Genomic DNA, 27,810 nt, shown 5'->3' with positions numbered 1-27,810 from the left:
CACCACCGCTGCTCTGGACAGGGATCCCGGGAGCGATGACAGGGAGCAGCCTGGATGTTAGTTCTCCCCTCCGTGGGTAGGGGGGTTGGTTGTCCCGGGGCCCGGTGATGGGGTAGGGATGGATGGCAGGCGGGTTACGGGGCCTGGCGAGGTGCAGGGTCGCGGGGGGGGCAGCGCGGTGCCGCACGGCACGGTGGTACTCACTCAGCCAATGATGAGGACACAGTTCTCGGTAAAATAAACGGCTGGATGGACGGGTCCCACAGACGGCTGCAGTGTTGTTGCTCCCGGCAGGTTGGTGATGACTGCCTTTCCCTGCACCTATGTACTGTAAACGGTTCCAATGGGTTCCCACCGGTAACCCGCTCCCCAGCTTGGATATGGGCTGGAGGAACCCCTTTTGCCCGCAGGCTCTGGCCCTGGGAACTTTAGCCTTGGCGGTGACTGTGTTTCCCTCTCTCGGTTGGACTGAGGCCTTCTGTCGGGACTTGGATGCTGGGAAACCCAGGAGGTTCCCTTCACTAACGGATTTGGCAAATTCACGGCGACTCCTAGCCTTGCCGGGGTCCGTAAGCCCCTGCCAGATGGTGCTGACTTCTCTTTGTGTACCGGTCCGGTACCGCCACGCCACCACCCGTCCACGGTCCTTACGGTAGACTCCGATAGGCCACTCCTGCAGACGGTCACCAACGTCTGCCAACCTTGCTGATCTATCCAGGCCACACACCCGGACCAACTTCAGTTTGCTCAGCTGCCACTTTACTCCTTTCCACTTTCACTCCCTAACTGAACTGCACTCCTTCCTTTTCCAGCCTCCAGGACTGTGAACTCCTCGGTGGGCGGGGCCAACCGCCTGGCCCACCCCCTGGTGTGATCATCAGCCCATGGAGGAAGGCAACAAGGGTTTTGTCTGACTTCGGTGTGCCTGACCGGGAGTGTGGGGTGTGTTGGTGTTGTTCTCTGTGGCCCCTGGCTTGTCCAGGGTGCCACATTCCCCCTTAGTTAAATGCAGACCGTCCGCGGGCTGCCCGTCCATCACCGGTTTTATTTTCACAACTGAAAGATAACGGTAAAACAGTGATCACAAGTATACTAACATCTTCCCACATCGGGAGGTACTCTTATTGAAACGTTACGGTTACGGCTTCTGCTCTCTCCCACCCAAGCAACCTGGCCCTGATGCTGCCCCTAGTAAACAGGCAGCACCCCTTGACCCCAGTCCAGCACAAGTTGCCCGAGCGGGTTCTGTCCTTTTCAGGGGACCCACGTCCATGGGGAACCCCTGAAACCCCCAGAGGATCGCCACCGGTTCCGGTGGTGGCTGGGCCCCAGCCTGCTCCACTGCGGGCCCTTCCTCCAATCTGCCTCTCCGGAGGCGGTAACAGTCAGCCAACAAAAACAACATTTTTATTTACAAGCCACTAAGTTTGTGGTTGCCCTGCCAGTTCTCGGGCTTGTCCGTAGTAGTTCCTACGCAGTTGTTTAACAGGGGTCCCAACGGGGACCACAATTCTTCGTAGCCAACAGGCTACCACAAACAAAACTGTAGGGTCCCAACGGACACTTGCCGTAGGGTCCCAACGGGGACTGTTAGCTGGGTCCCAGGGGCCATCCACAACACCTGGCTCCAGTACAGCTTCCTCCTGCAGCTTTCCCACAGTCCACCATCGAACAGCACGAGCCCCCAACGCCACCATCACACAGGGGTGACACTGTCCCACAGGACTCCATTTTCAGCTGCCGATGATGCGGGTACGACTGCTCCTCCAAACGGACTCCTTACCTTGAGGGCCGTCTGGAACGTCAGCAGAGTCCCAATGGGGACCGACAGCAAGGTAACCGGGAACCGCTACCATGCTCTAACTTCTCTTTCTTAATCGGCAATCCCGCGGCGCAGCTGCCTTTGCTGCCGCTCCCGATGCGGAGCACTTTCTGCTTGCTCCAGTTCAGGCAGTGTGGGGAATGGGCCCAGCCAGAGTCCCTCCGTGCCGGCTACGACCAGTACCTTCGGTAATGTGGGACCCCGCTGTGACATGGCCTGCTCTGCCTCCTGGCAGCGGCATCCCCGCCGTGCCTCTGGTGCATCTTTGCTGACGGGCTCTGCCTTCGGCTTCTTCCATGGAAGCGGATCAGGGTGATCACAGGCTTCTGCTGCAGGTCGGTCCGACGGGGCGGATTGGCAGGGTACCGCTACCGGTGGTGGTGATAGCGGGCCTAGTGGCAGGGCAGCAGCAGCCAACACGGGTAGCGGGGGAGGTAGCAGGGCGAGCGGGTATGGACCGGGTCCGTCGGCTGCGATGACTGACCCACTAGGGGTACAGGGGTGTAGGTCACTTACCCTCCCTTCCAAGACTCCCTCCACCTCACGTCTCTGTATGGCCGCCACCACTTCCGCCATGTCGGCCTCCCACTCCTCCAAGAGGAGCTGCATGTTGACCTGCAGCCGTTGTTGGAGCTGCGCGGTCCGGATCTCCACCCATGCTGCGGTTCGAGGCGCGGGGGCTACGGTGCTGTGGGACGGCATGTACATGGCTTCTGGCGGCCTCTCCCAGGAACCAGCAATAAGATGCCCGCAGGGTCCTGGCGTCCCTGCTTTTTTAGACGTGGCTACATGCGGCCAGATGCCATCAGTCCCCCTTAGTCTCTTTCCGGCTCCTCCTCTACAGGGGCGGGGTTTTGGCCTTCGCGCCTCCACTACTCGAAGAGACGCTCGAGCTGGAATTTTTCGGGCCCAAGATGGCGGCTTCGCAAATTTTTCGGCCGGACACCTCCGGCGGTCACACAAGGCGCACTTCCACCAGTTGGTAGAACAATAGGATCCTGTTTGTGACGCCAAGTTGTCGCGGGCGGAGGAGGGGATGCTGCGCTCTCCCACTGCTCGGGTCCGGCTGCTGCTGCTGCTCGGTGGTGGCTCGATCGGTGGGCCGGATCCCGTGGACTCGAGCGGCGTTCCTCGCCCGTGAGTGAAAGGGGGAAGTTGATTGTGGGGATTTGGTATTGTCCGTGACGCCACCCACGATTGTGGTGAGATTGGTGACACCACCGCTGCTCTGGACGGGAATCCCGGGAGCGATGACAGGGAGCAGCCTGGATGTTAGTTCTCCCCTCCGTGGGTAGGGGGGTTGGTTGTCCCGGGGCCCGGTGATGGGGTAGGGATGGATGGTAGGCGGGTTACGGGGCCTGGCGAGGTGCAGGGTCGCGGAGGGGGCAGCGCGGTGCCGCACGGCACGGTGGTACTCACTCAGCCAATGATGAGGACACAGTTCTCGGTAAAACAAACGGCTGGATGGACGGGTCCCACAGACGGCTGCGGTGTTGTTGCTCCCGGCAGGTTGGTGATGACTGCCTTTCCCTGCACCTATGTACTGTAAATGGTTCCAATGGGTTCCCACCGGTAACTCGCTCCCCAGCTTGGATATGGGCTGGAGGAACCCCTTTTGCCCGCAGGCTCTGACCCTGGGAACTTTAGCCTTGGCGGTGACTGTGTTTCCCTCTCTCGGTTGGATTGAGGCCTTCTGTCGGGACTTGGCTGCTGGGAAACCCAGGAGGTTCCATTCGCTAACGGATTTGGCAAATTCACGGCGACTCCTAGCCTTGCCGGGGTCCGTAAGCCCCTGCCAGATGGTGCTGACTTCTCTTTGTGTACCGGTCCGGTACCGCCGGGCCACCGCCCGTCCATGGTCCTGACGGTAGACTCCGATAGGCCACTCCTGCAGACGGTCACCACCGTCTGCCAACCTTGCTGATCTGTCCGGGCCACACACCCGGACCAACTTCAGTTTGCTCAGCTGCCACTTTACTCCTTTCCACTTTCACTCCCTAACTGAACTGCACTCCTTCCTTTTCCCGCCTCCAGGACTGTGAACTCCTCGGTGGGCGGGGCCAACCGCCTGGCCCACCCCCTGGTGTGATCATCAGCCCCTGGAGGAAGGCAACAAGGGTTTTGTCTGACTTCGGTGTGCCTGACCGGGAGTGTGGGGTGTGTTGGTGTTGTTCTCTGTGGCCCCTGGCTTGTCCAGGGCGCCACAATGGCACTTGCCACTACAGACTGGTAGAGCATTTCTAACATTTTGCTGCAAACATTAAAAGACCTCAGTTTCCTTAGGAAATATAATCTGCCCATCCCCTTCTTGTAGACCATCTCTCAGTGGCATCTCCAGTCCAGTTTGCTATCCAGGTGGACCCCCAAATATTTGTAACTCTTCAACTGCTCCACCTCCTGACCAGCAATAGTGATCGGTACATTCCATCTTTCTCCTGCTATAGTTGGCCACCAACTCCTTAGTTTTCTTAACATTTAGTTGTAGATAGTTACCATGGCACCAATCCACAAAATTCGACACCACCCTTCTATGTTCCTCATCCCCCTGGTCCGCCCTAATACATCCCACAACCATGGAGTCATCCGAGAATTTTTGAAGGTGGCAAAAATCAGATTTATACTGAAAGTCTGATGTATACAGTGTGAATAGAAAGGGCGCTAGCACCGTTCCCTAAGGGGCACCTACACTGCTCAATAATCTGCTAGACACAACTGCTCCCATCTGTACAAACTGTGGCCGATCTGATAGGTAGTCAGTTATCCAATTTCTCATCCCCTCCTCCACCTTCATATCAGTCATCTTTTTGTGTAGTAAAAGTGGCTGCAGGGTGATAAATGCACTTGAGAAATTGAAGAACATCGCTCGCACAGTGGTTCCGTCATTCTCCAAAAATGAATGTACAGTATGTAACAGAGAAAGAATAGCATCGTCCACCTCCCATCTATGCCGGTAGGCAAACTGTAGGGGGATCAATAAAAGCCCTCACCCTCGGACTCAAGTGAGCAAGCACTAATCTTTCCAAGGACTTCATATCATGAGATGTTAAGGCTACAGGACGGTAGTTATTTAGGGTTGCAGGACGTTTTCCATAACACTGGTACCCTCTGTGTTTGTAGACTCCCATTAAATAGGTTTGTAAAGACCGTACACAGCTGGTCTGCACACACTTTAAGGACACGTGGACTGAGTCCATCTGGCCCTGCAGCTTTACCAATGTTAAGTGTCTTAAACTGCCTCCTCACTTCATTTTTGGAGACTCTGAAATTAGTCTGCTCATCCTCCAATATCAATGTTGCAGAACTTGCACCAGATTCACATCCTCTGTCAGTTGGCATTACACATGTATTGCTAAATCTATTGAAATACTCATTCATCTCATTAGCCTTGTCCAGTTTTCCTCCCCCATGCTCAGACCTCACCTTAAGCTCATTAGCGAAGGCCATATCACGTTTGGAGACCCCCTAAGGGGAATAAACAGTGGAAACCTAATTTGGAAACTAGACCCCCCCCCCCCCCAAGGAACCCATGAAGATGTGTGCTGGGCACTTTGAACCCCCAGGTGCTTCAGTGAATTTTATAATGTTACCCCATGAAAATGAAAAAAAAAAAAAAAATTTACCACAAAAACGTTCTCTTAGTCTCTATTTTTTGATTTTCATAAGGGCAACAGGATAAAATAGATCTCAAAATGTGTTGGGCAATCTCTCCTGAGTATTCTGATACCCCATATGTGGGAGGGAACCACTGTTTAGGTGCACGGCAGAGCTCAGAAGGCCAAAACCGCAAGTTGAATTTTCAAACGCAAAATTGTCTGGAATAGTTAGCGGAAGTCATGTTGCGGTGTAAAGCTGGTGTCACACTAAACGACAGCGACAACGACGTCGCTGTTACGTCACCATTTTCGGTGACGTAACAGCGACCTTGTAAGTCGCTGTTATGATCGCTGCTTAGCTGTCAAACACAGCAGAAGCAGCGATCATAAGGTCGCTGTGCTACATGTTCAGAGAGCAGGGAGCCGCGCTTAGCGCTGGCTCCTTGCTCTCCTGCAGCACACATCGGGTTAATTAACCCGATGTGTGCTGCAGCTACATGTCACAGTTCAGAGAGCAGGGAGCCGCGCTTAGCGCTGGCTCCTTGCTCTCCTGCAGCACACATCGGGTTAATTAACCCGATGTGTGCTGCAGCTACATGTCACAGTGCAGAGAGCAGGGAGCCGCGCGCACTGCTTAGCGCTGGCTCCTTGCTCTCCTTGCTACAGTATACATCGGGTTAATTACCCGATGCATACTGCAGCCACATGTCACAGTGCAGGAGCCGGCACTGGCAGCAAGAGCGGAGGCTGGTAACCAGCGTAAACATCGGGTAACCAGGGAAAGGTCTTCCCTTGGTTACCCGATGTTTATGCTGGTTACAGCTTACCGCAGCTGCCAGTGCCGGCTCCTGATCGCTTCATTTCGTCGCTCTCTCGCTGTCACACACAGCGATGTGTGTGTCACAGCGGGAGAGTGACGACCAAAAAATGAAGCTGGACATTCAGCAACGACCGGCGACCTCACAGCAGGGGCCAGGTCGTTGCTGGATGTCACACACAGCGACAGCGACGGGACGTCGCTGCAACGTCACAGAAAATGGTGACGTAGCAGCGACGTCGTTGTCGTCGTCGTTATGTGTGACACCAGCTTAAGAGCCTCTGATGTGCCTAAACAATGGAAACCCTCCACATGTAACCTGAGGGTGTGTGGGGCATGTGAAAAAATAAAACAAATAAAAAAAATAAAAAGAACTAAACTTTGTGTGTGTTTGTTTTTGTGAATCTATTTTCTTTGAGTAGAAAAAAAAAAACTAGAAAGAAAAAGAGAAAATAGAAAGGAGTTTCAAATTTGGTAACAAAAAAAGAAACATACTAAACGGACGTCAATAAAAAGCAAAAAAAAGTCCTGCCCAAAATGGAGCATGGATGCTGATCTGTGATGTGCATCACGGATCGGCGATCGGCGGCTGCAGGACGCACGGACGGATGGGGTGCAAAAAGTGACGTGGGATGACAGACAAAAAAATGTATATTCACAGAACCATGAAGATCAGTGACCAGAGGAACTCTGCCGCAGGCAGCTAGATGGACGACTGAAGCTAGGACCCAGGAAGTACCCAGCGATGGAGGTTCCCACTGCAAGGTGAGTTCAGACAGATGAAGACCTCGGATGACTCGAAAGGAGCAAGAAGACAGCGGCAGCAGGCAAGAAGATATAAGAGGGGGACAGGAGAAGCCGAGGGGGGGAGGAGGGGCAGGGGACAGTAGAAGCCATGGGAAAGAAGGGGACGGGGAGGTCGGAGGGCTGGAGAGATAGGAGAAGGGGCAGTACTTACAGGCAGCGCAGCAGAGATCGAGCAGCTCAGCGGAGATCAGGCGGAGGCGTGGAACTACAAGTCCCAGCAGGGGCATGGCGCAGACTGGCTGGGGAGGGCTCTCCAGGCAAAAACAATCCTTGGGAGAGACGTCACCACCAGGTCAGCCGGCCCCACTGCACGCTGATTGGAGAAATTGCGCGTCATAGCAATATCGCTCCAATCAGTGCTGCGGGGAGGGGGAGGGCATCGTGTTTGCTGGCCTCCAGCCACTGGTCGTAGCTCCTGAATCACCAATCATAGCTGGAGTGCACTATTTTAGGCATTTAGTTTATGTGAAACAGTGCGATTTCTGTGATTGGAGGTTCAGATTTGAACAGCCAATCACAACAATTGTGGATGACGGGCTGGCGATGCCACCCCACTCCGGGGGTTAAGGAAAGGTCCCCAGCTGTAAGAAACAGCAGGGGGCATCATTTGAAAGCAGTTGCTATGGATACGGCAATCAGATGAATTCTAGGCAGTAAAGTTACGCCCCTGGTTGTTAAATCCTGTAAAAATAGAATGTGATTTTACTGTTCGCGTTCGTGAAGAAGTTAATTATAATCTAAAATAAAACACTTTGGAGATAAAGGCCTCACTTTTTATCTTCTTGTTATTATATGTAAATGGGAAACGGACATTGGGCCATTACTGATGATCAATGGACAAGGATCCTTGAAGGGGTCAGATGTATATCCCTAGTGGACATTGTAGACTGTCAGATCTATAAATCATCCATAGGGAATATATGACCCCTCTGTTCCTCCACAAGGTCGGCATACGTACAGAGGATAAAGGTGGGAAGTGCTGAGCGGAAGCTGCTGATCTTATACACAGGCTGCGGATTATAAATACTTTATTGGAGTAAAGTTATTACAATTGTAAAATCCTAATCAGCAGGTTTGGTCAGAGACACCAAGGTTTTATATAAGGGAATATAGAAGAACGGACACTGGACACACGTTGGAAAACTGCGGTAGGACGATTATTGTTTCTTACACATAAATTGATAACATTTAGATGGATTGAGACCCTCCGACAAAACGTGATTAACAAAGTCATTAGTACAGGACGGTATGAGAAGGGGATTTATTCTAAAGGAAATGCTAGAGCCAAAAATGAGAGACTCTGGGCCCCGGGGCTGGAGACTTCGGGCTTCCAGCCTGTCAGTACGAGGCGGGGTCTTTGTCCCTGGAGCTTCTCTACTCGGTATAATGAGACTCACTGATCTTATTCATATAAAAAGCGTCTGAGTAACATAGAAACTGGCTAACTATGAGGAGCTTGTCTGATCTATAAGTAATTGTATAAAGAGGTATGGAGACAGCGCTATTCTTCTGTATAACATGTGATGTGGCTGCAGCCCTAATATTTCTGTAAATGACATCTCTGTATAGATAATCTTACCCCAGCATTCCAGATTGGGGAAAGATGGAAGGGGGCATTTTATTTATTAATTATTAATTATTATTATTATTATTATTATTATTAATAAAGCAAATGGAGAAAAAAAAAATCAAAAACATTTTAGATAATCAGACTTTATTGAAAAAATGTTTTGGGTGTCAGGTTATTGGGACAATTTAGTAAGTATTTACAGTCAAACTCCCCTTAGAACCTATAATCTGTGTATTGGGGAATAGAGAAGGGAGTCAGTTCCCAATGATGATGAAAAAACTACTAAACTTAATGGAAAGGCATTTTATATAACTCGATCACATCAGATGTTCCCACAAAGAAGAAATGGATCGTAGATGGAAATAGTAATTTGTAATATGAACATGTTTATTACTGTAGTATAGAGAAGTTACAGACATTGTTCAGACATGGAGATTGTGCGCTGAAAGTAACTAATGAATGTAGAAATGTATAACAATGTGAAATGTTCGATGCACATGGAATATTGCTTTTTATTAGATTTTTAGAAAACAGACATCTATTAGTAACTGTATATATTATAATTCTAATGTAAGTTCTAACATGCTTTCCCTTTCTTCTTTCCTTACTTGCCTTTACATTGACTGTCTCTTTTGTGTTTATTTGTTCAGTTTGTTAAATCTATATTTTCTCCCCGTGTAAATTTTTCTTAGTGGTCAACAATTTATAATTTAAGTAAAACATTTCTCACCTTCTAGATATGATAATGCCTTCTTTCTTTGTGAGTTTCAAAAGATGCAATTTGTGTGTAAAATATTTCCCTTATTCTAAACATGTCAAGGATTTCTCCCCTGTGTGAATTCTTTGGTGTATAGTAAGATTTGATTGAGCTGCAAAACATTTCCCACATTCTGAACATGAAAAAGGCTTTTCCCCTGTGTGAGTTCTCTGATGTGTAACAAGATTTGATTTTTCGTTAAAACATTTCCCACATTCTGAACATGAATATGGCTTCTGCCCTGTGTGAATTCTCTGATGTGTAACAAAATGGGACTGGTCTGAAAAACATTTCCCACATTCCGTACATGAAAAAGGCTTCTCCCCTGTGTGAGTTTTCTGATGTCTAACAAGATGTTGTTTTTGGTTAAAACATTTCCCACATTCTGAACATGAATATGGCTTCTGCCCTGTGTGAGTTCTATGATGTATAACAAGACTTCCTTCTTGCTTAAAACATTTCCCACATTCTGAACATGAATATGGCTTTTCCCCTGTGTGAGTTCTCTGATGTGTAACAAGATGTGATTTTTCGTTAAAACATTTCCCACATTCTGAACATGAATATGGCTTCTGCCCTGTGTGAGTTCTCTGGTGTGTAACAAAATGGGACTGATCTGCAAAACATTTCCCACATTCTGAACATGAATATGGCTTTTCCCCTGTGTGAGTTCTCTGATGTGTAACAAGAATTGATTTTTCGTTAAAACATTTCCCACATTCTGAACATGAATATGGCTTCTGCCCTGTGTGAGTTCTCTGATGTATAACAAAATTTGATTTGCGGTTAAAACATTTCCCACATTCTGAACATAAAAAAGGCTTTTCCCCTGTGTGAGTTTTCTGATGTCTAACAAGATGTGATTTTTGGTTAAAACATTTCCCACATTCTGAACATGAATATGGCTTCTGCCCTGTGTGAATTCTCTGATGTGTAACAAAATGGGACTGATCTGCAAAACATTTCCCACATTCTGAACATGAAAAAGGCTTTTCCCCTGTGTGAATTCTCTGATGTGTAACAAGCTTTGATTTTTCGTTAAAACATTTCCCACATTCTGAACATGAATATGGCTTCTGCCCTGTGTGAGTTCTCTGATGTATAACAAAATTTGATTTGCGGTTAAAACATTTCCCACATTCTGAACATGAAAACGTCTTCTCCCCTGTGTGAGTTTTCTGATGTGTAACAAAATGGGACTGATCTACAAAACATTTCCCACATTCTGTACATGAAAAAGGCTTCTCCTCTGTGTGAGTTCTCTGATGTGTAATAAGATGTGATTTTTGGTTAAAACATTTCCCACATTCTGAAGATGAAAATGGTTTCTCCCCTGTGTGAATTCTCTGATGTATAACAAGACTTGACTTACATGTAAAATATTGCCCGCATTCTGAACACGAAAAAGGCTTCTCCCCCATGTGAGTTCTCTGGTAACTAACAGACTTTGAAAAAAATCTTTTCTCCCCTGTGTTAATATTTTTGGGGATTTTTCGATACTTTGAAGTTGAAAATTGCTTCTTTCCTGTAATAACACTTCCATTTTTAATGCATTTTTTGTGACAATTATTTTCCTTAATAGTCTGTGATGAATCAGAGGATATGACTTGTTTAATAGACTCAGATGATACATTTTTGCTGTGAAGGGATGATGGTATATCTGCAATAGTGGATTTCACTTCAGTTATATCTTGCGTGATCTCAAGGTTATCTGATTTTAAAATTGAAGATGTCAGTTGTGCCTCTAATCTCCTGGTACAGTCATCTGCCAAGAATAAAAATTATTTTTAATAATATTTTTAAATTTAAGGATATAATTTATAATTAGCTTGTAACGCCTTTACTGGCGCCCCTGCACAGTCCTGCACCCTTTCCCCAGCGGGAACTCCAGAACACTTACCCTTCTAGACACCCAACGGTGTCTTCAGTGTATACGGTCCCTGTTGCCATCTCCCAGGGCCTGGAAGTGTGCTTAGGGCACTCACACCTATTCTTAAAAGGTCAGTGTGCCCTAACCAGGAAGTGCCTCTCAACCTATGGCTGAGAGGCACTAGGTAGTTAAGGCATCCTTCCCCCTGAGATGGGAGGTGCCTGGGCAACATGTTGCTAGTTGTTAGATCCATTTCCTGAGTGTTATGCTGTGTGTGCGAACACATGTCTGTATCCTAGTATCCACTGTGCCCGGCGGACCTGCTGCATCTATCTATACCAGCTGCACCTACCATACCTACTACATCTATTTATACCAGCTGTGCCAGCTGGACCTGCATTATCCTATCCCCAACCCCCTGGGGCCAGCTGTTGCAATAACGGGACTCCCTGGAGTAGCACCAGGCGGGTATCTTCTAGCACAAGCCTATCCTCACCATGAGAGACTCTACAGAAGACAAGGTAGTTGCTTAGTTACGCCCCTCATGGATGAGCCAGTGCTGTGACCCAGTGGGTCCACTCCCGCAAACACTAGCAAGTGTGGCGCCCCTGTGATTAGGCGCTACAGGGGAATACAGCACCTTAACATCAAGGTGCAGTGCCCTTTGGTCACAGGTGAAAGAGAGAGGAAATGCAGAGTCTTATATTAGATTGAGTAACATTGACTCAGCAGCCCCTACCTTCATATTCCTGGGACTGTTTATAGAGTAGGTCCATAGGGGGGTGGAGCCTAGCTGAGCGTGAGACGCGACGTGATTGACAGGATGACTGAGTGACAGTTAGTCAGTTAACAGTCAGTCAGTAAAGAGTGACAAGAAGAGACGAGAGTAAATTGATGACTGAAAGAAGGGCTAGAAATAACATAGACCCGACGTCCTGAGCGAGGGTACCCCAAAAGAAAAGAAAGACACAGGAAAAGGGGTAACCCAGACGGAAAGAGGACGCTTTAGGTCTGGCGAGAGCCAGCTGAAGAGTTCAGGTCGACACAGGTATAACGGAACCGAGGAGGTTTGTCAGGTTTATCCCCAAACCATTGACCATTAAACTGGGATCTTAAATAAGAGGAGTCCCGGTACCCATCAAGAGTCTAACTACTAACCCCAAGCTGAGTTCACGACGCTTTTGCGGGATAGATAAAGAAACCGTGCAGCATCAGACTCCTGGGAAAACCAGTGACTAGACTAACCAGTGGGTTAAAGAGGGAGTCACAGAGCCCTCAGAGCAGGGACCGAGAAAGAGACAAAGAAAGGTTACCTCAGAGAGAGACTCTGTCATTAAATCTCCTCCGAAACTTGTGACCATTGGCCTTCTGGTAACCGAACTGTTTCTGCTGTGAACTGTGCAAAACAAACCAGCTGCTAGTAAAAAGGACTTGTTTGAACTGATGCGAATTCGGTGTGTCATCTCTCCGCCGTTCGACAGGACCCCGCGACATCAGAGAAGAAGGCAGCCATCACCACTCGGTCGCTTCCCTCCTGGTCAGCAACCCTCCACCCTGAGGTAAAATAGCTCCACCTGTGGGGAGCTGAGAGATCTTAAGCTGCAGTCACCATCGCCTCAGAGGTCGGCCGCGGGCAGCGCTGGTATATCCCGCTTACCAGACACTACAGGTGGCGTCACGTATATCCCCAAAATCATCCCTGTACTCCATACTACAGCTGGAGAGTGAGCGCCAAGGGCACGAAGCCGGGACCGACCACCTGTGATAACCCCATCGAGAGTAAAGTATCCGTAGTCCCGGCGCCAGAGTAACCCCCTATCGAAAACCCTGATGGTCGACTCAAAAGTATAACATAGCTAAACAAATTTCAACTTCTATAAATTGTGATTATTTACTAAAACAAAAAACGTTTACAATCTAAGGCTGAGGCCACACAGGGATTACGGCGAGTGCTCGCATGACACTCGGCTCATGCTCGCAGGAGTGTCATGTGACTGTGCTCCAATCAGACCACAGCTGCAGAGGACAGGGAGGGATTTATCTCCCTATCTCCTCCGTTGCTGGCTAATGCGAGAATCGCACTGCTCTCGTGTTACACCGGTGTAAAGCGAGAGCAATGCGATGTTTCTCTCACCTCATAGACTTGAATGGGTGCGAGTTAAACGAGATCACATTCCACCCTCAGCATGCTGCGACTATTTTCTTGGTCCGATTAGTGCTGAGAAAACAATCACTCATGGGAGCTGCCACATAGATTAATATTGGTTCGAGTGGAATGCAATATTTTATCGCATTCCACACGCTCCGTATTACTCGCCATGTGTGCTGACCCTAACAGTAGACCTCAGAGCAGGAACCAGTAGACCATGATGTTCAACCCTCTTTGTTCATTTTGCCTCCCGTATATTGGAACAATAAGCCATTAAATAATATTTTGTAGGGCAAAATTATTGCAAACTGCTTCTCCATCAGTGCAAAAATGGAAGTTTCCACAATTGTTGTAGCTGAAAGACTCTTGATTATAAACAGATATGGCTTCTGTAGAGTCACAATAGTCATTTACACTAAAGCAGAATATGGTAAATGCTATTTACTGACTATATGTTGTGGTATCACTATTTGTTTAAAGAGCATCAAATGCAATGTTTGATCACTTCTAATTCTTTTGCATTCTTGGTGAATTTCAGGGTTATTTTTGTTTTTTGTTTTTAATAAATGGAAAACAAATCAACCCAACATTACAGCTAAGATAAAGTAGAAAATCCCACAGAAAAAAAATCTCAGACACTGGGATCAGATTCAGCATTACAAAGGTGTTATCATGTAAAGTGACAGATGTCAGATTGGAGAAATGGGGCCTGGATAGGAGCAGAAAACTGGCTGCAGTGGAAAGCCATGAAATAAGGGCGGCTTTGTACTAACTACTATAGAGGAAACTGTGACTATAGACAATAACACATCTACTAAAATGACCACCCTCCCCCCGACAGCCTTCACCGTCAGTGATTTAGTAACTAGAGGTGACACATCTGGAGTAATTACAGTATGTGGCTCGGGGGCTCTCGGCAATCCAAACTATTGTAGGGGCCAATATCTTCTGTCAGATGAGTTTCTTCAAAAAATATTAGACATTTACTTTCTGCCTCTCGGACTCCACAATGGACGGCTCCAGTACAAGTTCTTATATAATGGACATTTGTAGAATTCAGAGAAAATATCTTTCAGGCTCTTGAAAGTAAAAATATCAGAACTTTATGTGTTATTACTTTCCTTTTCTTTCTAACTACATTTTGGAAATCCTGTGGGTGGGCTGCCCGGCCTCCATGTACCCACTGTGGGGTAATCCTAACCTCCCTCATATGTTACAGTTACCCTGTGCCGAACTTTGGCTATAAACGCCCCTATCAGCACATTCATCAGAAGGGAGAGAAGGAAGATCCATCAATAAGATGCCGGGATTCTAGGAAGATGGAGTCATTGCTCTCAGTGGAGAAACAATAAGAATCTTGTAGTTATGATACTTATTAATGGAGAACAAAAATAAAATGAATGATGTTATAAAGCAAGCTTTCCAGACTACTGAGGTCTCTTCATCAACTATAAGATTATTATTTTGTTTCTCCCACTGAGAGCAATCAATCTTTATTCACCTGGTGAACACGGCACCAAACTAAGAATCTAGGAGGTCACCAGCATCATTACCCTCCGCTTTCTCTTAGGGGTCCACCATACTGATTAGATTCTTCTTCCCATGATTTTCTAAGTTGTCTGCATATTCTAGGTACGCTGTCATTTGGCTTTGTAGATTAGAGATCTGGGCAGCTAAGGGTTAACATCTAATTTCAGAGAATAGGATGGATCCTACCTGTAAGATCTGGCTGATACAGATCTCACTACAACAGAAGAGCGTCCAATGCCCAAAATAATGGGGGCAGTATTGTGTGGAGAAGTATGTGGTGGTCTAGCAGCAGAATGGTGACCATTTGATATGGCCGGACTACAACCCTGATAAAGCAGCCACAGCTGGAGACTGAGAAGAATCTGTGACTTCTCTGCATTTAGTGGTTACTACTCACCTGCACTGTCATCTGTAGGAATCTCCTCTTTACTCCGCTCATCACCCCTCACATATGTCTCTGTAGTATTAATATGGGGCAGATCTTCCCCCTGAAACAAATATTGTAAAAGTCACAGACAGATGGAGAAGTCCCATCTATGATCAGCTCTAATCCTGCCATCTCCACCGCTCTCATTACACAAGTATAACACATATAATACTGGAGGATAAAACAAGACTGAGCACAAGACCTTCACAGCCGTCTACACATCATAGGGAGATTTCATGGCACCTTCTCTCCATCTACCTGATGATCCTGAGGAACATCGGGATCTTCTTGTTTATAGTCCTGTGGGAGAAGAGGACGGGGACATCTCTCTGGTGTTGTCCTCTTACTGGATAGAGCTGGAGGAAACACATCCTGAGGAACATCGGGGTCTTGTTTACAGTCCTGTGGGAGAAGAGGACGGGGACATCTCTCTGGTGTTGTCCTCTTACTGGATAGACCTGGAGGAGACACATACAGGGACTGAATTCATTCCTTACATACAGATAATTATAGGCCGTGTGTATTTAGTCCTGTCTATTACCTGGTGATGTGAGGGGCTGGGGAACCTCCATCATGACGTCCTTGTACAGATCTTTGTGTCCTTCTAAATACTCCCACTCCTCCATGGTCAAATAGACGGTGACGTCCTGACACCTTATAGGAACCTGACACATACAATGATACCGTCACCCCCGATCCCTTCATAGCGTTACTGTATAATGTCCCAGCATTCCCAGCAGTGTCACCTCTCCAGTCAGCAGCTCAATCATCTTGTAGGTGAGTTCTAGGATCTTCTGCTCATTGATGTCCTCATGTATCGGGGGGTGAGGTGGAGGCCCCGTGATTGGGCTCAGGGGTCTTCCCCATCCCTCAGACACAGGGGCCTGACAGCGCTCACTAGAGGTCTTCTTCACTACTGTGTAATCCTGGTTATGGAGAGACACAGTAATAAATCTCACTACAGACATTTCCAGAGTCCTCACCTCTCCAGTTCTGTCCATCTGTTATTCCCATAGATAAGAATGATGTAATGTGACGTCATCAGAATCTCTCACCTCTCCAGTAAGCCGGAAGAGGATCTCTAGGGTGAGGTGTAATATCCTCTCCGCCATCTTGTCCCTGTCCATATCCATCCTTCACGGCGCAATCAGGAGAATTCTCTTCTATAGAGCGATTGTTCTCCCCCAGCATCTAATGTGTATGAAGCCTGAGCCCAGGAATGGGGAATCTCCACACACCTCCACCTGCAGAGCCGCACACTAGATATATAATACCCTGCACCTACCTCCACCTGCAGAGCCGCACACTAGATATATAATACCCTGCACCTACCTCCACCTGCAGAGCCGCACACTAGATATATAATACCCTGCACCTACCTCCACCTGCAGAGCCGCACACTAGATATATAATACCCTGCACCTACCTCCACCTGCAGAGCCGCACACTAGATATATAATACCCTGCACCTACCTCCACCTGCAGAGCCGCACACTAGATATATAATACCCTGCACCTACCTCCACCTGCAGAGCCGCACACTAGATATATAATACCCTGCACCTACCTCCACCTGCAGAGCCGCACACTAGATATATAATACCCTGCACCTACCTCCACCTGCAGAGCCGCACACTAGATATATAATAACCTGCACCTACCTCCACCTGCAGAGCCGCACACTAGATATATAATACCCTGCACCTACCTCCACCTGCAGAGCCGCACACTAGATATATAATACCCTGCACCTACCTCCACCTGCAGAGCCGCACACTAGATATATAATACCCTGCACCTACCTCCACCTGCAGAGCCGCACACTAGATATATAATACCCTGCACCTACCTCCACCTGCAGAGCCGCACACTAGATATATAATACCCTGCACCTACCTCCACCTGCAGAGCCGCACACTAGATATATAATACCCTGCACCTACCTCCACCTGCAGAGCCGCACACTAGATATATAATACCCTGCACCTACCTCCACCTGCAGAGCCGCACACTAGATATATAATACCCTGCACCTACCTCTTCCTGCAGAGCCGCACACTAGATATATAATACCCTGCACCTACCTCCACCTGCAGAGCCGCACACTAGATATATAATACCCTGCACCTACCTCCACCTGCAGAGCCGCACACTAGATATATAATACCCTGCACCTACCTCCACCTGCAGAGCCGCACACTAGATATATAATACCCTGCACCTACCTCCACCTGCAGAGCCGCACACTAGATATATAATACCCTGCACCTACCTCCACCTGCAGAGCCGCACACTAGATATATAATACCCTGCACCTACCTCCTCCTGCAGAGCCGCACACTAGATATATAATACCCTGCACCTACCTCCTCCTGCAGAGCCGCACACTAGATATATAATACCCTGCACCTACCTCCACCTGCAGAGCCGCACACTAGATATATAATACCCTGCACCTACCTCCTCCTGCAGAGCCGCACACTAGATATATAATACCCTGCACCTACCTCCACCTGCAGAGCCGCACACAGATATATAATAACCTGCACCTACCTCCACCTGCAGAGCCGCACACTAGATATATAATACCCTGCACCTACCTCCACCTGCAGAGCCGCACACTAGATATATAATACCCTGCACCTACCTCCACCTGCAGAGCCGCACACTAGATATATAATACCCTGCACCTACCTCCTCCTGCAGAGCCACACACTAGATATATAATACCCTGCACCTACCTCCACCTGCAGAGCCGCACACTAGATATATAATACCCTGCACCTACCTCCACCTGCAGAGCCGCACACTAGATATATAATACCCTGCACCTACCTCCACCTGCAGAGCCGCACACTAGATATATAATACCCTGCACCTACCTCCACCTGCAGAGCCGCACACTAGATATATAATACCCTGCACCTACCTCCTCCTGCAGAGCCGCACACTAGATATATAATACCCTGCACCTACCTCCACCTGCAGAGCCGCACACTAGATATATAATATCCTGCACCTACCTCCACCTGCAGAGCCGCACACTAGATATATAATACCCTGCACCTACCTCCACCTGCAGAGCCGCACACTAGATATATAATACCCTGCACCTACCTTCCCCTGCAGAGCCGTACACTAGATATATAATAACCTGCACCTACCTCCACCTGCAGAGCCGCACACTAGATATATAATAACCTGCACCTACCTCCTCCTGCAGAGCCGCACACTAGATATATAATAACCTGCACCTACCTCCTCCTGCAGAGCCGCACACTAGATATATAATACCCTGCACCTACCTCCACCTGCAGAGCCGCACACTAGATATATAATACCCTGCACCTACCTCCACCTGCAGAGCCGCACACTGGATATATAATACCCTGCACCTACCTCCACCTGCAGAGCCGCACACTGGATATATAATACCCTGCACCTACCTCCTCCTGCAGAGCCGCACACTAGATATATAATAACCTGCACCTACCTCCTCCTGCAGAGCCGCACACTAGATATATAATACCCTGCACCTACCTCCACCTGCAGAGCCGCACACTAGATATATAATACCCTGCACCTACCTCCACCTGCAGAGCCGCACACTAGATATATAATACCCTGCACCTACCTCCACCTGCAGAGCCGCACACTAGATATATAATACCCTGCACCTACCTCCACCTGCAGAGCCGCACACTGGATATATAATACCCTGCACCTACCTCCACCTGCAGAGCCGCACACTAGATATATAATACCCTGCACCTACCTCCACCTGCAGAGCCGCACACTAGATATATAATACCCTGCACCTACCTCCTCCTGCAGAGCCGCACACTAGATATATAATAACCTGCACCTACCTCCTCCTGCAGAGCCGCACACTAGATATATAATACCCTGCACCTACCTCCACCTGCAGAGCCGCACACTAGATATATAATACCCTGCACCTACCTCCACCTGCAGAGCCGCACACTAGATATATAATACCCTGCACCTACCTCCACCTGCAGAGCCGCACACTAGATATATAATACCCTGCACCTACCTCCACCTGCAGAGCCGCACACTAGATATATAATACCCTGCACCTACCTCCTCCTGCAGAGCCGCACACTAGATATATAATACCCTGCACCTACCTCCACCTGCAGAGCCGCACACTAGATATATAATACCCTGCACCTACCTCCCCCTGCAGAGCCGCACACTAGATATATAATACCCTGCACCTACCTCCACCTGCAGAGCCGCACACTAGATATATAATACCCTGCACCTACCTCCACCTGCAGAGCCGCACACTAGATATATAATACCCTGCACCTACCTCCACCTGCAGAGCCGCACACTAGATATATGGCTGCTCTGTGCTTACAGGACCTGTGATGATGTCACATGGAGGGGAGGAGTCAGGGGTCACATGATCAGCTGCTCTGTGTAGTCCGTTATTGACGTGCACACACTGGACAGGCGCGGTGTCAGTGGACGGTTATAGTAAACCACTGTTGCGTATGTATGTGACCCCTTCAAACTCATTTCAATCTTTGCTTTATTGAATTCTTTATTGATAAGTTCAGGTGAGGAGAAGATTTGTTGAGCGACCTTCAAATAAAGACCTTTGGAACTGATCGGTCTTGAACACAAGTCACTGCAAATGTGTGTATGTTTGTGTACGATGTCTGTAGCAGAGCTGTATATGTAGCGGTGCCGTATGTGCACAATGTGTATGTAGCGGAGCCCTGGGTGCACAACGTGTATGTAGTGGATGCCCTCTTTTACCACTTTAATAATCCCCAAAACTCCTGTGCAGGTCCAACATAATCCACACGAGGTCCCATGACATTTTAAGCTCTGTTACATGTAAAGTCACAGCGTGATCATGCCACATGACTGTCCACTATGAGGTTCAAGAAGACAAAACAATCACTGATCTCGGGGAGACCAACCAGAGAAAACACTGCCGGCAGCCAACAAAGGCGCTCAAAACAGTGAAATCCTAGGTGCATTGCCCCCTGGGAAGTATGCAAATCAAAAAAGGTCTGTGGAGCCTCTGTTAGGAGTTTCAACACAGAAAAAAATTTAAAAAAATATTTTTTCTGTGTTGAGACTCTTAACAGAGGCTCCACGGACCTTTTTTGATTCGCTAAGAGGTTCAGGCAGAGACTGAGCAGCAATCAGTGGTGACGTCACTTACGTTAGCCGCGGCCACAGCTGGAGGTTCCCACGGTCCTCCACTTGTGATCGCAGGTAACTTGACCTCAGGTGACGTCAGTGACCTCACCTGAATTCATTCACCTGTAGGGAGTCGGGAATAGGCCACCCCTGCACAACTGCGGCACACTGAGGGGTTTAGTATATTGTATTTCAATGCATAGTACTGTATGTGGGTCGTCACCCGGTGGCAGTCTGGCCCAAGGATCATACAGTATGCTTGGCACCTGGGTTGACGGAGAGCGTCAGGGGAGAAGGACAGGGCACTATAAAGAGGGCAGTTAGAGGGAAAGGGGTAGGTGAGTCCCAAAGTAAAAGTAGAAAAGATAAGGCCAACATTGAGACTGATTTCTGACTCTAAGAGTCATCCCTGGATCACGGATACATGGGAGGCCGACAAGTTGGAGAACGGTCTAGTCACGTCCCCTGTGCTTGGGGTATAGTCCGGTGGTTGGGGTGCTGTGCATGTTTTTGGAAGCGTATTTCCCTACGAAGTCCCTAGCGAGACCGAAGTCAGTGGTGCCTTCAAGCAGAAGGACATGCTTATTATTGACCTAGGCAGTGATCGAGGAGTTAAAAATGCTATAAGCTATTCCTAGCGCAAGCATCCCTGTGGGAGGGAAGGGAAGACTTAGGAGACTATATGATCCGGTCAACGCCAAAGTGACGTCAAACGGGAAACTGAGGAGCCTAGCGGTATCTTACAGAACCCAGGTGCAAGGAATACGGTCGGCCACTAAATTCATTTACGAGATGGAGTCTGGAGGGAACCCCGTGGGTCTGAATACGGTGACCGTGTACCCCAGACGTTAACAAATGTTGTGAAGGAAAGAAGTGGAATTGTAATTGAAACGAAGAAAGGAAGTAAAGAAAAGTTGATGAATTCAAATGCTATGGCGTCTTGTTTATGTTCTTTGAAAATGACTGAAGTGTGGAGCGGACGAGTTGGGAGTGATCCTGTATGTGATGTGGCAGCGGGGAGGCAAGGGGTTAACGAGGAGCTGCGCTGCGGCCGGCTGACCCCTGCAAGCACGGCTACTACAGCCTGCCCCGTGCCTCTCGCATCTTGGCTTAGTCGGCAGGATCAACTTCCATGCTTTAACGTGACCCGCTCGGTGAGAGTGAAGAAAAAGAGAAAGAAAACCCTTGGTGATGTGTGCATGAGTAGATCTAAAATGGCGCTGGTCGCTTTGGTAGAGCGGCGGGCCCAGCGTTGGCGGAGTCACAGCACAATGGCACGAAAGTATGGCCCACCCCCGGGAGCACTGATGACTGTCGGTCAACCCCAGTGTGGCAAGAAGTGTGTGGGTGTGGAAGAAGGAAAATCCGCAGCCCCAAAGGTGGATCCTGGCAGCGGGATTTTCTAGGCAAGACTGGGAAACGAAACTCTGAGAGGAAAGCTGCCAGAGGAGAGAGCCACGAAAGTCTGGGCGAGAGGAAAGCTGCCCAAAAAGCAGAGTGTCCCGAAGACTGTTGTGAGCGAAGAGCTGAGGGAGATTCCGTCCATTATGGAAAGAAGGCCTGAACCTGGTCCAGTGTGGGACGCTGCACTGAAATCGCTTTCCAGGGCTGCGGCTGTCGCCATCTTTTATGTGCGTTTAGGAGTTGTGACTGGCACAACCCTAATAGGTGAATGAAATCACCTTGGCTTATGTGTTACCTTACCTGGTAAGACCCTATTCTGCGCTTCTATCCACAGTATTTCCTATGTACACTGTGATGGTCAGGCAGAGACTGAGTGAGTCGCGTGATGAGCGGTGAATGAACTCAGGTGAGGTCACTAAAGTCATCTGAGGTCAAGTTACCTGCGATCACAAGTGTTGGAGAACCTCCAGCTGTTGCCGCGGCTAACCTGAGTGACGTCACCACTGATCGCTGCTCAGTCTAGAATCATATAATCTCTGCCTGAACCTCATAGCGGACAGTCATGTGCCATGATCACGTGCTACATGTAGCAGAGCTGGAAGCTTCATGGGACCTCGTGTGGATTACGTTGAACCTCCACAGGTGTTGTGGGGATTAGTAAAGTGGTAAAAGAGGGTATATGCTACATACACATTGTGCACTTAGAGCTCCGCTACATACACGTCATGCACACAGGGCTCCGCTACATACACGTCATGCACACACTGCTCCGCTACATACACAGCTCCACTACGTAGACACATGGCACTGCTCCGTACACATCGTACACATACGGCTCTGCTCCATATACGTCGTACACACATTTTCAGTGACTTGTGATCGAGACCGATCAGGTACAAACGTTTTCTCTTCCAAAGTCGCTCAACAAATCTGCTCCTCACCTGAACTTATTAATAAAGAATTAAATTTAGCAAAGATTGAAATGAGTTTGAAGGGGGTCACATACATACGCAACAGGGGTCACATACATTCGCAACAGTGGATTACTATAACCCTCCAGTCCACTGACAACGCGCCTCATCCCATCTAGTGTGAGGCTGTGCACGCCAATATAGGACTACACTGAGGAGCTGATCATGTGACCCCTGACTCCTCCCCTCCATGTGACATCATCACAGGTTCTATAAACACAGAGCAGCCATATATCTAGGGTCGTGGCTAAATCCCAGTGGCTAGAAGGATCTGGTCCCTCTGCCCACTGGGAATTAGCTGACTCTATAGAGAGAAAGCTAAATCCCAGTGTGCTAAAGGACCAGGTCCCTCCTTCCACAGGAATTTATCTTTCTCTATCCAGAGCCGGCTATTCCCCAGTGGGCAGAGAGAGGATGTCCTTCTGCCCACTGAGATTTAGCCTGCTCTCTATGAGAAAGCTAAATCCTAGTGGGCTAAAGGACCAGGTCCTAATGAGTGTTTTAATACGATTTTTAGTGGGGAAAAAAGGACCAGGTCCTTCTGCTCACTGGGATTTAGCCTGCTCTACATAAGAAAGCTAATTCCTAGTGGGCTAAAGAACCTGGTCCTAATGAGTGTTTTAATACAATTCTTAGTGGGAAAAAGGACTGGGTCCTTCTGCCCACTGGGATTTAGCCTGCTCTCTATGCGAAAGCTAATTCCTAGTGGGCTAAAGGACCAGGTCCTAATGAGTGTTTTAATACAATTCTTAGTGGGAAAAAGGACTGGGTCCTTCTGCCCACTGGGATTTAGCCTGTTCTCTATGAGAAAGCTAAATCCTAGTGGGCTAAAGGACCAGGTCCTAATAAGTGTTTTAATACAATTCTTAGTGGGAAAAAGGACTGGGTCCTTCTGCCCACTGGGATTTAGCCTGCTCTCTATGCGAAAGCTAATTCCTAGTGGGCTAAAGGACCAGGTCCTAATGAGTGTTTTAATACAATTCTTAGTGGGAAAAAGGACTGGGTCCTTCTGCCCACTGGGATTTAGCCTGTTCTCTATGAGAAAGCTAAATCCTAGTGGGCTAAAGGACCAGGTCCTAATAAGTGTTTTAATACAATTCTTAGTGGGAAAAAGGACTGGGTCCTTCTGCCCACTGGGATTTAGCCTGCTCTCTATGCGAAAGCTAATTCCTAGTGGGCTAAAGGACCAGGTCCTAATGAGTGTTTTAATACAATTCTTAGTGGGAAAAAGGACTGGGTCCTTCTGCCCACTGGGATTTAGCCTGTTCTCTATGAGAAAGCTAAATCCTAGTGGGCTAAAGGACCAGGTCCTAATAAGTGTTTTAATACAATTCTTAGTGGGAAAAAGGACTGGGTCCTTCTGCCCACTGGGATTTAGCCTGTTCTCTATGAGAAAGCTAAATCCTAGTGGGCTAAAGGACCAGGTCCCAATAACTTTTTTAATACAAGACTTAGTGATCTAATGGACCAGGTCCTTCTGCCCACTGGGATTTAGCCTGCTCTCTATGAAAAAGCTAAACGCATATTGTATGTGACAGGTTTCCTTTAAGGATTATGGAGGCTACTGTGCTTTTTGGAACTTTGAGTACTGCAGAAATTCTTTTGTAACCTTGGCCAGAGCTGTGATTTGCTATAATTCTGTCTCTGAGCTCCTTGGGCAGTTCCTTTGACCTCAGTCTGACATGCACTGTAAGCTGTGAGGTCTTAGTGAGGTCTTATATAGACAGGTGTGCTCCTTTCCAAATCAAGTCCTTTCACTTAATTAAACACAGATGGACTCCAATGAAGGAGTAGAACCATTTCAAGGAGGATTACAAGGAAATGGGCAGAATGTGACTTAAATATGAGTGTCTGAGCAAAGGGTCTGAATACTTATGACCATGTGATATTTCAGTTTTTCTAGTTTAAAAACTTTAGAAACATTTCTCATTTTTTTCTGTCAAGATGAGGATGGGGTGCAGAGTGTACATTAACCCCTTAACGACCGCGGGCCGTAAAATTACGTCCTAGCGGTCATAACGTTACTGCCCGCGGTCTGCCGGCGGCAGCATGCTGCGATCGGCGCACATCTCAGCTGATTTTCACAGCTGAGATGTGTGCCTGCTAGGCACGAGCAGAATCGTTATCTGCTCGTGCCGTTTAACCCCTTAAATGGCGCTGTCAATATGTGACAGCGCCATTATAAGCGCGATCGCGGTAAACTTTTACTTACCACCCGATACCGGAAGTCACGTGACGCGATCACGTGACTTCAGGTAGTTTTCATGGTAGCACAGGGTCATGTGATGACTCCTGTACTACACATGAATTGCTTTCACTTTCGCTGTGCCCGCAGCACAGTGAAAAAGAAAGTGAGCGTATCTGCTGTTTACAGCTCTGTAGCTGTGATCAGCAGATAGTGTAGAGCGATCGGACTGCTGATCGCAATAGCCCCCTGATAAGGCCGTAATTTAGGTTGATGCAATCTAGTCATGCATCCCTCTTAAACTGTCTGCAGTCCAAATTATGAGTCACTCGTGGTAGCATGCATAACCACCTTTCACACACACCAGAGACGTGCTCAGATATGAATAGAAAGTAAGACTGATTTATTTCCGGAAGTTGTACAAATATATATAACCTTATTGGCTAGGTGCCAAGAATACGTAACACGTCTCCTATTGGATAAAGTAGAACAGCTTATTCTGTGATATACAATTTACTGTAATGTGCTTGGTTCCTCATTTATATTAAGCAATGTCAGCATGATTCACTGGTCACAAGAATAGCCCAGACTGTCTGTCTGAGTCTTATGCCAAGAGATATGTGGGGTACAGTTCAAACACCATCTTAAATCCTGTTCTTTATGGATATCTCCATGTAACTCTTATATACTTATAATAATTCATAATCTTGTCCATAACAGTCCCCCCTTTGGAGATAGCCAAAAAGTCTTTACTTACTTTTCCCGAGTCTATTGATCTGTCCTAATGCTGATGGTTACCTCACTCACATACGAGATAACCCATCCCTTGTGGATGAATCTTCCCACCCAACAGACTATGCATAGGAAGCCAGATCCTGACCGTGTTCTCTAGACTGTCCTCATGGCTATATTCCGCTGGCACACGTTATTCAGGAAGGGGGAACGTGGCACTAGTCCTTTGATGGGCTAATATTTATCAGGGTTGGTTTCACTCAGAGTCTTATGCTCCTCAGTCCTCAGGCGGTAATGGTGGGACATCATCAAAGGTGAGATGTACAGTCGTCTTCCGGTCCACATGCTTAGATATCATCGTCCTGGCACAAAGTATCGGGTAGAAGAGGGAAGACAGCCATCTCCTGGTCTCAGGCCGGTCCGACATCTCTTTGTAGTGGAATGCATGGATCTTCGTCCGAAGAAAAAGAGTGAGAGAAGAGAGAGGAAGAGAGAGAGAGAGAAAGATTGAGAAGAGAGGAAGAGAGAGAAAGATTTGAGGAAAGAGAGGAAGAGAGAGAAAAAGAGAGAGAAAAAGAGGAGTGAGAGAAAGAGAAAAGAGAGAGAAATCTAGATCTGGTTGGATCTGGAGGAGAAAACTCAAAAACGTGTATTAGGCACATGTTTAAACAAACAACAAGCTTAGTTGAAGTATCTGGGGGTACTTCTAAACAGGATTTCATAGGGTCTCAACCTAGTGATCCCTGCTGGGGTGTGTCTGACACTGAACAATGCAAGCGAAGACTCTCATGCCCTTGCCTTCTACACTGCCCCATCCTCCCAACCTTCCCTCTATTCTGTGGCTGGTATGGGGTGTGTAGAGTCAGTTCTGTGTCTAAGGCCTGCCATATCTTTTTGGCTGGCAGTGAAAGCAGGTCACTAGCCACTTTCTATGGTCTCCGGGAGCCCACAGCTGCACCCTATCTCAGTCCTCTTCTTCTTCTGGGACTTGCTCTTGTAGGGTCAGGACAACGTTTTCTCAAGACTTTCCATCCTTCCTTTCTTCTTCACATCTGGGTCATTCAAAAAGCACAGATTGACTGACTGTTTCTCTCGTAAGTGGTCTTGGGACTTCTTTGGATGTTCTGTCAGTGAGGGCACTTCTTACTGCTTCCCTTGACTCCTCCAATGTAGGCCTCAACCCTGCTCACCGCGACTGTCTGGCAATAGCAAAGCTTCCATCCGTTCTTCTATGGCCTCATGGCGGCGTACAGTTTCATTGGCAGTGATCAAGTCTCTTGCCCTCCACAGAGTAGATGCTGGCTGCCATCTTGCAGGCTTCAGCGAGAGCACATACATCTGCTTCTTCACAGACAGGCATGCGGGTAGCGACTGCTCTATCAGCACAGCGTCTTCTGCCACCAGCACCATACCCATGTGGAACCGTCTTCTTGATGCACATCTTGATCCATCCGCAAAGGTGTTAAGTCAGGGTCCAAAGGTGTTAAGTCAGGGTCCAAAGGTGTATCCGTCACGGTATCGAATCCAGAGTTTCAGCTATGCCAGAGTCGACTACCTCTTCCACCAAGGTGTCAGAGGTGGGACACTCCCCCCTTGGAAGAGGGAGAAGTTCAGCAGGATTAAGGACCGCACACCGGGAGATGGTGACTTTGTCAGGGAGCAGTGATGTCATACGGGCACTGATCTTCAACTGGTGCTTTATGTAGGTGTTCAATCTGGCTGAGTAGTGTTCAAAGGGCTGCTGTCTTCCTCCATGGCAAACGGGTAGAATGACTTCTGGGCTGGAGATGACATGATGATACTCTTCAGGTGACTGTGACTGTAACTCAGGTGACTGTAACTGTAACTCAGGTGACTGTAACTGTAACTCAGGTGACTGTGACTGTAACTCAGGAGTTACCAGCTGTAGTTGTTTGCATATGGGCTCTCGGAGACCTGATACAAAGGACTATACCTAGGTTTGTACGAAAGAGCAATGAGTGTAACTTGGGG

General features: G+C 48.0%; 2 protein-coding genes and 1 long non-coding RNA gene across 3 annotated transcripts in view; all 3 read right to left on the bottom strand.

Moving 5' to 3' along the window:
* Window positions 1–27,810, bottom strand: part of LOC142258754 (uncharacterized) — a 350,179-nt gene that overhangs the window by 245,858 nt on the left and 76,511 nt on the right. The window lies entirely within an intron of this gene.
* Window positions 8,826–27,810, bottom strand: part of LOC142258737 (uncharacterized) — a 75,170-nt gene continuing 56,185 nt past the window's right edge. The window contains exon 6 of the mRNA XM_075331349.1: window positions 8,826–10,675. Within this exon, the coding sequence (XP_075187464.1) occupies window positions 9,411–10,675 (1,265 nt within the window). The 3' untranslated portion in view covers window positions 8,826–9,410. The remainder of the gene's footprint in view (window positions 10,676–27,810) is intronic.
* Window positions 15,867–16,657, bottom strand: LOC142258738 (gastrula zinc finger protein XlCGF66.1-like). The gene is made up of 3 exons (XM_075331350.1): window positions 16,398–16,657; window positions 16,089–16,268; window positions 15,867–16,007 (listed from the first exon to the last, which is right to left on the bottom strand). The coding sequence occupies exons 1-3, from the start codon at window positions 16,473–16,475 to the stop codon at window positions 15,867–15,869; spliced, it is 399 nt and encodes a 132-aa protein (XP_075187465.1). The 5' UTR covers window positions 16,476–16,657.

The sequence above is a fragment of the Anomaloglossus baeobatrachus genome, assembly GCF_048569485.1.
Source record: "Anomaloglossus baeobatrachus isolate aAnoBae1 chromosome 5 unlocalized genomic scaffold, aAnoBae1.hap1 SUPER_5_unloc_1, whole genome shotgun sequence".
Classification (NCBI taxonomy): Eukaryota; Metazoa; Chordata; class Amphibia; order Anura; family Aromobatidae; genus Anomaloglossus; species Anomaloglossus baeobatrachus.
The sequence above is the reverse complement of the archived record's forward strand: the minus strand, read 5'-3'. Positions and strand labels throughout refer to the sequence as shown.

Bases quoted from the DNA above. Each gene is read 5' to 3' on its own strand.
- LOC142258738 (XM_075331350.1), bottom strand. From the start codon at position 16,475: ATGGATATGGACAGGGACAAGATGGCGGAGAGGATATTACACCTCACC. The intron at 16,269-16,397 runs GTGAGAGATTCT...CTCCATAACCAG, and splicing joins TCTTCCGGCTTACTGGAGAG to GATTACACAGTAGTGAAGAA. The intron at 16,008-16,088 runs GTGACACTGCTG...TGTATGTGTCAG, and splicing joins TTGAGCTGCTGACTGGAGAG to GTTCCTATAAGGTGTCAGGA.